Genomic DNA, 13,060 nt, shown 5'->3' on the forward strand with positions numbered 1-13,060 from the left:
TGATAAAAAGAAACTACGAGATCCTTACTAAAAACAAATCAATAAAGAAAATAATGAACAAACTATACATCAATAAACCAAACCAACAAACCCAATACCTCATATAGGCAAGTGGGGTATAGGGATAAGATGTATACAGACTAGACCTCTACCAAAAGGTGGAGTGGTTGTTCCCATGAAGACCCCCGGCTACTGACCAAACTATACATCAATAAACCAAACAAAACCAACGAATCCAGTATATCACATCCGCAGGTGCAGTACGTGGGTAAGATGTCCACAGACCTGATCTCTACCCTAAAGGTAGAGCAATTGTTTCCAGTGAAGACCACCAGCGGCAGCTAGTTTACCAATTCATCGATCAATATTTTTACAAAATTATGCATGTGTAACAATATATGGCCTTAACTCATAAGTTCTCATTTTCAAAGAGCAACAATGGAGTGCCACTTGCGCATTTAGAAGCCATAGCCAACAAAATTTGCATTGCAAGAATCCTACAGCTAATTTACTCCATGTGGGTATGTGACAAAATTAAACACAGAAAAACTTAAGCTTCTATTATTGCCATCACTGAAAGAGAGCATCAAGCACAAGACAAGTAACATTATGCCATGCTTTTGTGCAGATAACAAGAAAACAAATTAATAGGCTCTACAGATTTATGCTACTTCTGAGAAAGTTTTAAGAGTACCTAAAAGTTCAGTTCAGCTGCAAACCATTGGTGGCCATAGATGGAGACAAGTTTCTTCCCCTTCCTTTTCCAGATTTACTCTTCCTAGAGTTCCTAAATGGTGTCAAATACAGCCTCAGCAAACCACTATCCAGATCACTTGTCGAATACCTTGAGCTCCTGGTCCTATCCAACACAAACTCATCCCTATTCTTCTTACCACCCTCTCTGCCACTTTGATGTAGTTCACTTCTGTTTCTTGAATTCACAGAACTGGCGTTTCGAACAAGCTTCCCACTCGAATTCCCTCTTTCAACTCCATCAATCTCATTGTTTCGATTAGCAAAAGCTCCTGTTTCTGGGTTTACTGTGATATCTTCACCATCCTTTTTGCTGCTAAGTTTATACTTGTGACCCCATAGATTACAGACCTTTCTCCACCTACTTGCCATTGCTTTTTTATGCCCATTTGATGCAATGACTGTTGTACTAGAGGAAATGGGTGGATTTGAAACAGATTCAATGTTGCTGTTCTTGATAGAATTCATATGCCAATCTTTCAATTCCCTTTCAGTAATAACCAACTTCGTTCCTTGGAATATAACATCATTTGCAGGTGATACCTTGGCATATGAAGCAGATTTTAGATCATCACCTCCCAATCCTGCTGTTTTGGTACTGCAACTCTTCATTGAACTTGAACTGCTTCCTTTGGATGTAGAAGAATCCGAGTTAGACTGAGCTGACCCACCAGAACTAGCTCCGTCTTCACTTATTGAATGCATTTGCAGGTTTTCCATGGCGGCCCCCCTGTTTACAGGAGCCAACATCATGTTGTCAACAATGGAGAGCATTGGTGTAAGCCGAGGAATTGTTCTTGCAATCATGTATCCATCCCAAGAGGCCCGATGTTCATCAAACGAAAATCGTGGATCTTCAACAGACATTCGATGGGCATCGACTGAAAACCGTGGTTCCGTATCGCAAGATCTTCGACCAAATCCGTAATCTGCTACCTCAGATTGCGTATCCCTGAATTGCCCTAAATTTGACCTAGCAGTGTCAATTCCCCCATTACAGCCTCTGGTTTGCTTCTTTTCCTTCTGTTTTTGTCTCCATCTCCGTAATTTCTGACTAAAGACAGATGCTGCCTCCCAAAAATTCCTCCTCTTGTTCTGCAATTCCATATCGATATACTCTTTCATCGTCTTCCGATCGCCCTCTTCTTCACTAATTTCATCGTCATCGACTTCATTTCGCACAAGGACATCATCCGAAACCCTAATTTCATCGTCGTCGTCGTCAAGTTCTTCTTCTCCCTCATCTTCCTTCATCTCCAACACCGGCTCTGCAATGCTCGAGAACCCTAAATTCTTCGATTCAACCCTCACAGCCCCATTTCCTAGTTTCCTCGTATCATCAACGACGAACAGATCCGAGAGGGAACTACGACTCCTTACATCACACGACTTTCTCCGCGGATCCGTAGCCAAAGCATTCAGAACCTCGCCTTTCTCGGCAGCAACAGACTTGCTCCGTCGCAGTTCCGGCACAGCCGCGGATGAAGAAGCAACCCCGTGGCCTCTGGTCCGGCGGCTACTTACAACAACCTTCTCAACTTCAACTTGACCAGAAGAAGAATCTAAACCGGCGAGACGGTCTCGTAGACACAATGCACAGAAGCCCGTGACGGGTTCGCTAGGATGCCGGTGACAAGCGGAGAGACGGCGAGGGCGAGTACGGCTTTTGGTAGCGGTACGGACTTGGGGATCCGGCATCATCGGCAGAAGCGTTGGTGTGTAACGGCTGAGAAATGGATCATAATTAAGGGTTTTCTGTAAGAAATCGATTTAGGGTAACTGCAGTAATTTGTACCATGTACTGTGAGTGAACATATGAGAGAGAGAGCGAGAGAGGGAGAGAGAGAAAGGGATGATGACAAAAGGGGATCTGAAGTGTTAGCAGAGAAACCCTTCATAAACCCCACCCGCCATGGAAGAACATGATAACTTTTTCTTCATGATGTGGTTTAATATTTGTTTGATTAAGTTTCAAAATTGCACCCCCCAACTTCTTTTTATTGTAATTTTGCCACATAACTTCAGATAGATTACAAAATAATTATCGTAATATAAAATTAAATTAATTGTCGTTACAAAATACTAACAGGTGTTTATTAAGAGGTATTAACCAATAATTAATAAAATAGAAAAAAAATTGTTTGGTGTCGATGGACACATTCTCCCAACTATCTGAAGTTTTGTTTCAGGTTAAAATAGTGGAAATAAAAACTAATTCCCTGTAATTTTTATTTTCAATTTTTTTATTAATCTGGATATCCAATCCGTTAAGCGAGCCGATTAATCTTAAAGCAACCACCTGCTTTGCAGGTAGCCTAGAGTCGCCGCATTTGAACCTCCGAGGCTACAAGGGGATTTTTGTTCCTTCTTGGATTTGAATCTGGGACCTCCAGACACTTTTGATCTTTGGAGTCAAGCTCAAACCAATCAGACATCACCCTTGTGGTTTATTTTCATTTTTATGTTTGAACCAAACAACCTTTAAGAAACTAGATCCAATTTTAATGATTTACAGTCAAGAATTTTGTGTTTCATGTTATCAACTAGCAAAACTCAAATTTAAGCTTCGAAATATAATACTGTAGTGTTTCGGTTTCATGATGACAATACCTTGTGGCTATTGATTACCAACAACCTTAACCGGCTTCATACGACACCCGTCTCCAAAGACGCCTATGTGATGGGGCATTTTTGGGAATCACTTAACGGCTAAAGCTAGCAGGAAAACCCGAGTACAAATCCGGGCCTTGTCTTATATCTGGACAAAGTCGAAAATAATCATAAAAGAAATTCAACTAGGACAATGGAGTGATGATAGGAGACACATGAGCTATACATACATCCTCTTATTTGTAGTGGGAATCCATCATAACATTAACCCGTGTAAGAAAATGTTGATTTGTAATAGCATTTTAATGGATTCTTTAAAAAAATCAAAATAGATAAAATTAAAATTTAAAATCTAAGGAAATATATTATATTTAACTTCAACAGACTTTGTATTTTAGAAAATAAATATTTAACATATTTAATAAAATAATATTTTTTTCATTTAATATTTAATTTCAAGGTTTTTAATTGGTGGAATATAATTATAAAAAAATCTCTCGTGATAATATTTTTTGGAAAATTCTCCAAATTTGGAAATTTTTATATTTTCTCTCTTACTTTTTCCATTTTCGATAAAGGTATCCCAGAATTTGTTGAATTAAATGAAATTGTTCAAAATCTCCATTCCTTTATCTTAAATATCATAATGGATGTAACGGCAAAAGCAAAACAAAGATGAAAGTTTTATTAAAATTCGAAATCTTAAAAAAATAAATTATATTCAACTTTAACAGTTTCTTTCTTTTAGAGAATAAAATATTCAATATATTTAATAAAATAATATTTTTTTTACTAAATATTTAATTTCAAAATCTTTCTTGATAATCATTTTTGAAAAGTTCTCAAAATTTAAAAAAAAAAATTATAGTTTCTCTCCTACTTTTTCTATTTTCGATAAAGGTTTTCGAGAATTTGTTGAATTAAAAAAAATATTTGTTCAAAATCTCAATTCTTTTATCTTAGACTATCTATTGGAGATTTTTTAAGTATTAATGTCAGAATGGATGTAACGAAAAAAGCGAAACAAAGATGAAAATTTTATAAGAGCATCTCCAATTAAAGTTCTTATAAAAACCTATTTTTTATACTTCTTTTATTAACCTGGATATTCAACCCGCTATACAAGCCGACTAATCTCATGGCGACCACCTGTTTTGCAGATAGTCCGGAGTCACCGCATTTGAACATTTGTGATCACAAAAGGATTTTAATTCCTCCTTGAATTTTAACATGAGGCCTCCTACTACTTTTGACATTTGGAGTCAAACTCAAACCAATCAGACACCACACTTGTGGTTTATTTTTATATTTTTATACTTTTTTGTCATATCATTTCCAACTCACTAAATTAAGAACCTAAATAAAAATAAAGTCCACGATAGTAGTTCTTATAAGAACTTTTTATGGGGACCATGTATTTTTCAACATCAATAAATAATTATAAAATCAATTATATATATATATATATATATATATAAAAGGTAAAAAAAAACCAACAAAAAGTCACAAAATCAAGCTTTTTATACAAGAACTTTCTCCAATAATGGTTCTTCTAAAAACCTACACTTTTTGTTTATAAGAACTTCTCAACAAAAATACTCTAGATAAAAAAGTAGGGGTGTAAAATACATTAATATGGAAAGTAAAGGGGGTAAATGTGTAAAATCCATCAATGTGGAAAGTAAAGGGGTTAAATATGAAAATAGAGATCTGGAAATGTTACTCCGGTGGTAGAAGTGACCGCGGGCAGCGGACAGGATGCACGTGCAATCTGCCCAAACATAGAAAAGCGTGCGTAAACATTGCCCGAAATACGATGCCTCGTGTAACCTCATTTATCGGGACTTTGGATACTCCCATAAACAAGCTATAAAGTATCTTCTCCAAACAAATCACTACATACAAACATATAACTCCTATTTTTTATAACATACACATGACTTATTTGTTGGAAAATAGACGTTTCATCTAAAATATTGTTCGATAGTTGTTGAATGATTTGTTATATAATGATTAAGAGGCTCTTATGATATAATGTAAAATAAAATATAATTGTTTACAATAAGATTAGGGATCTTACTTTTAATGGTTAACGGAGGCCCAGGAAGAGGGTTTCAGATGTTGTCTCTTAATAAAACTATTAAGAGATAAACAAATAACCCCTAAATGTCTATCGGTAAGAGGTAACATCCTTATTTATTTTATCTAGATAAAATTGTAGTCTATTAAAATGATATTATATATAAAAGTGGAGCTAGAACATTTTTAAGTGGTAACATAATTTGACTATAAAAAACAAATATATGAATATTTTTTATAAAATTATCATTGTTCTGTTGGTTGGTACATTGATTTTCATATGTGAGGTTATATGTCCAACTCTTCTATTACAAAAAATTTCAAAAATATAAGGGAAATTTGTGTTACTTTCAAAGTATATAACAACACACGACTAATTGATATGGAGACACCTTTCACGACCCTATAATTTTCCATTATAACGGAGGAATGTAAAGATGGCTCGTGTCATTGTATCCAATAGAGTGGATCCGTCCTTGATCTTATGTAATAAATTCTCCGGTAAGCAGGTAATCGTCTTCACACTCGCTTACCTGGTAAAACTCTCGGCATTTGTTGTCGCTCTTACCGAGTAAAAAATTATCAGTCTTTACCATGTTCATCTGGTAAACGCTTACCGGATAAGCGTTTGATAAACGACACCTTATGAGTCATTTGGTTCGTAAAATGAAATTTGGTGAAATTTGAATCAATCAAAGGCATTTGATTTTGAAGGAACTAGAGAGAAATTGATAGAGTTTGACCACATGTTAAGTTGATAGAAATTTGAATGAAATCTTTTAAAAGAATTTAAATCTCTCTGTCTGCTTGGTAGAATATAACTTCGAATGACGGTTGTAACTAACGGTGGATCCACGATTTTTGCCAAATTAGTGTACCTTTAAGATGGATCAAATGTCCATAAAGGTTAAGGCGTTTAATGTATATTTAGCATTATGCAGGCAGACGGGTTTAACAAGAAAAGTGAATAGGGAGCAGAAAACATCACAGAGAAGTTGTTTTTACCTTAAAACATCCTAAAGATTATATATAGGGTTTTCGGAGGGGTCGGTAGCCAAAATCAAACCCGATCTGAATCCAAATACCCCCCTAAAGTCAATTTTCAGATTTTCGCATTTCAGAACATTCTGGTTTTACACAAACACTTCGTTTTGGCTTAGTTTTTCGAACCATTCGGGATTTACACATCGATGATTAAAAAAACCATTAACCATATTTTGTATTTATTAAAAAATGTTTTTTTTTTTGAAGGACTTGCATACTTTTGAAATGTGTGAATATGAAGCATATTTGTAGTAGTTGGGACAACATGAAGCATAGATATCACATAAAATGGGTTGAAATTTAAAAAAGAAATTCCACATTTTTGTAATGAGTTGTCAACCATTATATTAATTTATTATTTTATAAAAACAATATAAATATAAATATAAATAGTAAATTATATTATTTTAGATGTCACTGATTTCAATACTGGAGTGGAGATGAAAGTCTATGGAATTAAAATTCTCTAAAAATTACTAAAAGACAAAAACATATTTATTTATTTGTCGTTCTGACTTAAAAAAAGGATCGAGAAATTCATTTATTAAGGGGTCGTTTACTAAACACTTATTTGGTAAGTGTTTACTGGATAAATTTTCTTGTCGGATGAACATGAGAAGAGCCAATAATCTTACCAGGTAAGAGCGATGGGAATAATGGAGAGTCTTACCCGATAAGTGAGGATGACGACTCTTACTCAGATAAACGCTTACCTAGAATTTGGGAGTGTCCTATAAAACCGATTGTGTTGTAGTGTTGGCTCAAGAAAGTGTATTCTCGTTCGACTCGACTCGGCTCAATTTAAAAAGTTCGGCTCGTTAAGTTAAACGAGTTTGTGTTGTGTTTGAGATCAATTCGAGCTCAAGGGTTATTAAACCCTGAGTCAACATATTTATATTTATTAGATCCATTATCTTCTTATAATTATATCAATTATAAAGCTGGTCCATTATTTGTTGTTAGAGAGAGGGACCAAATTCAATTGTTTCTAGAAATTGCGGTGGTCATCTTATAATTTCAAAATTATAGGAAGAAAAGGTGTAATAATCACAAACCACAGGGACCAAATTTGTAGCTTACTCTTATACAAAAGTGTTTATGAGGGGGGATGGCCATAAGGGCCTTGTCCCCTCGGCTTTTTTTTTCGATCGAATGAAACATCTCTAGTTCATTAAGGTTTTAAATGTAAAATTCTTTTGGGTCCATCCATTATTGATGATTCAGTTCATTTGTGTTCCATCTCTATTTATAACACACCTTTACTAAACTACATGTAACTTTGTAGTTTTAGCACTTTGAGCTTGTTTGTTAGCAGCTTAATGAGCTTAATAAGATTTGTAACTTGTTCAATTAGCTATACGTGACTGTTTGATACTGATTTAATGATATAACAAGTGATTTATTCATAAGTTTTATACAAAAAGTTAAGTTTTTTTCAAACCTTCCCCTACCAATTAAAAACATGTTTTATTTTATTTTATTGAGAAGACCCATCTCAAATGAAAACACTCTCAATCTATACAAACAAATTAATCTATACAAACAAATTAATCCATAACAATAGTTTTATCCATACAAAATTTAATGAAAAACCAACCAAACAGTTTATTGGTAGGAACCATGAGAATTTTGCAAATTCTTTTTTTTTTCTTAAAACTAACTTTTTATTTTACTTTTTGTGATAAAATGGGAATAGTTTTATATATTTTATGGTGGGTGTAAATATTTTACTTAATTTGTTTGATTTGTGGTAAAAAAAAAAAATACACTTTTCATCCACTGATTTTACAAGGCACTTCGTGCATCAATAATTTGTTGAAGTGAATGAGGAATGAATTGAATGGACAATGTAATAAAGTGGTAAATAAATTGTATGAAAAAAATAATGTACTTTAATTTAATTATTATTTTAAGTAACATATTTTTAAAACTTCCATTTTGGTAATTAATATGTAAAGTTTCAAACACTTGACTATTCGAGTAATCGGTTAAAGTATTAACCGGTTACCATGCTGATGTGGTATTTAATTCAGTATTATTTGCTATTTAACCTGATTTTATCTCATCACTCGCCACCTCAGCATGATAACCGATTAATGTTTCAACCAGTTACCCAAGTATTTAAATGTTTAAAACTTCACATCTTATGTATCAAAATAGAAGTTTTAAAAGTACGTTATCAAAATAAAGATCAAGTTAAAATACGTTATTTTTTCATTCAGTTTGCCTTAAAATGAACTATTATTATAAAATATCGTTAAGAATGAAAAATAATTATTCAAATATGTTGTTTGGTAAGTATAAAATAAACAATTGAATTAAATTATTCCTAAATACATATAATTTTTATATTTAAAATAAATAAATTAAGGTGTCGTTTACCAAATATTTACCCGCTAATCATACATCAAGTCACTTATCTTATCGAATAAATATGACAAGATCCGATAATCTTACGTTGTAAGAACGTAAAAATTGTCAGGTTTTGTTTGAGTTGTCTTGTATTAGACAACAAAATTAGGTTTTTGAGAGCAGATTCTTTAAAATAGGAATCGAAACATCAATACGTTTTATTTTGATATAATTTGTCTTTTTTGTTGGAAATGAAAATTCTTTAATTTATATTAATTTAATTTATATTAAGATTTCTAAACATTTTTATTAATTAAAAAAATTAATTCATTACCACACCTATGATGGCCAAAAACCGGTCTCGGACCGAGCTTAATCGGTCTCAAGCTTTCTCATAACCGGCCATAACCGGTCCCGGCGTGCCCGGTCTTGGTCCCGGTCGAAAATGGTAGGACCGGTCAAGGTACTTCATAACCGGTTATGGGCCGCCGGTCCCGGTCCTAGCATTAAAAAATAAGATTTTTTTAAATTTTTTAATTATATATATTTTTAATACGTTATAAAATTTATAATTGGGTCACTCAAATACACTTTAAAAATGCGTTTTAATATAATTAAAATTACATTGTCTTATAAAAATATATTATAAAATTATTTGAAAATACATTTATTTATAAAATTATTTGAATTTTCGGGCCGGGCCGGGCCGGGCTGGTCCATAGCCGGTCCCGATCCCACGAAACTACCAAAAATCCCAACCGGTCTCGGTTTTCGATCCCATAACCGGTCTTTAGCGGTCCCGGCCGGACCGGTCCATAGTTGGTCCCAGTCGGTCCCGGTCCCATGAAACTACCAAAAACCACAACCAGTCTCGATTTTTGGTCCCATAACCAGTTCTGACCGATTTGGCCGTCACTAACACACACCTACTATTTGTCCTTGATGTGTACCATGGTTTCATGATGTAAGTGCAAGATGAGTTAGTAGTGGTTTGATATTATTGTGGGTGCAATTGAAATAATGCTGGGTTTCAAGAACTTTGGCACTTCAATTAATTGAGTATTATTTTGTTTGTGGTTGGATTGAAGTGGGTATTATTTTTGAAAGAAAATATAATATATACTAAAATTAAACTTGAAAGTAAAATAATTAATATATATTTATACTATATTATAAAACATTTGACAAAAACTTTTAAAAATTATTTTTTATGCTTGAAGTACTGTTTATTGATGCATATTACTTAAAAATCAAGATTACAAATAAATTTTGCGTAAGTACAGTCTATTAAAGTTTAATGTTTGAATTTGTGTAACTAACTGTAAATAAACATAATCAAATAGAGGATAAACATCTCATTTTAAATATAAAATATTTAAAATATAATTAAGATAATCATTGAATTCTAACAAAATACTTAATTATTATCTTTATAAAAAATTATATTATTAAACCAAAAAAAATGAATTAAAGAAATACACACACACACAAAAAAGTTAAAGTCATTTTGGTACTAATATCAATATTTTTTTTATCAATTTTTTATAACATCGACCGAGACAAAAAAATGAAACATTAAATTTGAGATGTATCTCGCAGTATTGTACGAGTACCTTCTAGTTAAAATATAATGATTAAATAATTTAATAAACTTAAATTACAAAAAAATAATAGTTTTTTTTTTATTTTTTAAACTTAATTACGGATTTGGTTCTTGGGGTTTGTTTAGTTTTTACGAAATTGGTTATTTGACTAAAGATAATAAATAAATAAAAGCCGAAAATGCCTCAAGGTTAACGGAAGAATTGGATGGTTGTTAGAGTGAAAAACTACTTTGTTACAAAACAATATACCACGAGTCTTAATCTGTAATAAATGAAATTCAGGGACCATTTTCATAAAAATACTAAACCACGGGGATCATATCCATAATTAACTCAAAATAAAACCTCTTTTTTTTTATTAACCTGGATATACAACTCGCTATGCGAGCCGACTAATCACAGGGCGACCACCTGCTTTGCAGATAGCCCGGAGTTACTGCATTTGAACCTCCGTGGCCACAAGGGGATTTTTATTCCTCCATGGATTTGAACTTGGAACCTCCTGGTACTTTTGACCTTTGGAGCCAAGCTCAAACCAATCATGCACCACCCTTGTGGTTAAATAAAACCTCTTTATAGATCACACAACGTGTAATGCTTATTAACTTTATAATTAGACTCGAGTAGGGCTCCACATGAGTTGAGTTGGCTGGGTTGATGGCATTTAAACAACTCAATCTAATGTTTATGATTTGAAAAATATCAACTCAATCCAACCCAAGCAACACTGCAAACCAATCCAACCTAAATCGTGCGGGTTGGTCGGGTAATCAGGTTGAAACTTTGATACATTATTTTATAATCTAGCTAGGTATTTATTTTTAAACGAGGTAAAGTCAAAAATGGTAACATACAAAAAGGCTGACAAACTCAAAAAAGCAAGTTGAACCTTTCATTATAAGAAAGTAAAATTACGAATGAAGTTATAATATTATTTTGAATATAGCTAATTACTGGTCAGTCTAATGTACATATGTTAATCAAGGACTTACAAAAATCATATTAAATCCAAATATAGAAAGGCATTGGGTTCATCGGGTTGAGTTAGGTCCAAATCATCTTAACCCAATTTCGACCAAATAGATGCGGTTTGACCTACTCTTGTATCCACTATGTGTCGGGTTACCTCTGGTTGAGTTTTTTTTTGAGTTTTCGGGTTAAGTCAACCGGCTTGGTCGGATCCATCGGTATTTTAAGCACCCCTAGACTCGACATGATAGATAATTGTGTATCCACACAATGCGGCGGGAGTCGTGAATTTTAACTATTTTGAAGTTTCACTGATTTTATTAGAAAAGATTTAACGATGATATAAGTTACATTTGGTCTTTACATATTAATACAATTTGTCAGTTCGTGTTATATATATACATGTGTATGTGTATATATATTTGTGTGTTATATGTATAAACATGTGTATACACATGTTATAGTACGCATGCATGTATGATGATATATATGTATATGTGTGCTCGTATGTCTATGTTTGTGTTTGTCTACATATATGTGCATGTATGTGTGTTAGTTGCTAACCGTGATCGGTCTATGTATATATTATTGTACATATGTGTATATGGCATATCATGGATGCATGTATATATATATATATATATATGTATATATATATATATATGTATATATATATATATATGTATGTATGTATGTATGTGCGTGTGTATATGTGAATGTATAAATAATGTATGTGTTATTTGGCAACCGCATTTGAATTCTATGAATTTGATATTTTGAACTGTATTTTTTTAAATTTGTTGGATAGTTTTGGTTTGGTATTCTGAATTTATTAGCAGTTTTTGTATTAAAAAATATACATGAAATGCAATATTTTTTTTAAAATTACCAAAAACCAGCGACGAAAATCCGTTGCTAAAAGTTAGTGGGGGCCATTGCTAATCCATCGTTAAAAAGCCTCGCAAATCTGTCGCTAAAAGCACATAGCTAATCCGTCGTTGATACGGTCCGTCGTTGGTATTAGTCGTCGCTAAGATGACACTGATATCAGCCGTCATGGAAGGCATCATCAACCACTATTTGGCCGACAAACTATCAGCAATGTATCAATGACGGGGTTGAGCATTTGCTACTAATTAGCGACGTTTTGGCCCGTCGCCGATAGGGTCCGATTTTGTAGTGTATACGGTATTGAAAGTCGTCTACCATGATACTACAATGACACCGACTTATTTAATTATTTATTAGTTTTTAATTTTTTTTGTATTGAATATTAAATTTTATTTTGTTTGAAAACTCAAAATGTCACTCAAAATCTGAACATAATAACTATTGAAACTACAATGAGGACACAAATTCCCCTTCATAGAGTTGGCTTGCAATGACTTTTCTTTCACCACAAACCCGAGTTCGAGTCACATTAATCTTATTTTTTTTAGTTTTTAGCTTTTAATTTCACATTTATTATGCTTCTAAAACACCTTACAACAAAAAACCTGATCACATGACCTCACATATTATTACAACGAACTAACCACAAAAACCAGTGTTGAATTTGTAAAAAGTATTCATATATTTTCCTTTCTATTAGTAAGGTTGTCGTATCGATGAAGGCGAAACTTGAGTTTGATTGCAGGGCGGAGCAGATT

General features: G+C 33.1%; 1 protein-coding gene across 1 annotated transcript; it reads right to left on the reverse strand.

Annotated features, from left to right (window-relative positions):
* Window positions 1–538: 538 nt before the first annotated feature.
* LOC112512750 (UPF0503 protein At3g09070, chloroplastic-like) lies at window positions 539–2,598 on the reverse strand. Its single transcript, XM_025118871.1, has one exon. It carries the CDS (start codon window positions 2,452–2,454, stop codon window positions 703–705), a length of 1,752 nt encoding a protein of 583 aa, XP_024974639.1. The 5' UTR covers window positions 2,455–2,598; the 3' UTR covers window positions 539–702.
* Window positions 2,599–13,060: the final 10,462 nt, after the last annotated feature.

Source organism: Cynara cardunculus (genome assembly GCF_001531365.2).
Source record: "Cynara cardunculus var. scolymus isolate 2C chromosome LG 5, CcrdV1, whole genome shotgun sequence".
In the NCBI taxonomy this organism is placed as follows: Eukaryota; Viridiplantae; Streptophyta; class Magnoliopsida; order Asterales; family Asteraceae; genus Cynara; species Cynara cardunculus.

Coding starts and splice junctions, on each gene's coding strand:
- LOC112512750 (XM_025118871.1), bottom strand. CDS start 2,454: ATGATGCCGGATCCCCAAGTCCGTACCGCTACCAAAAGCCGTACTCGC.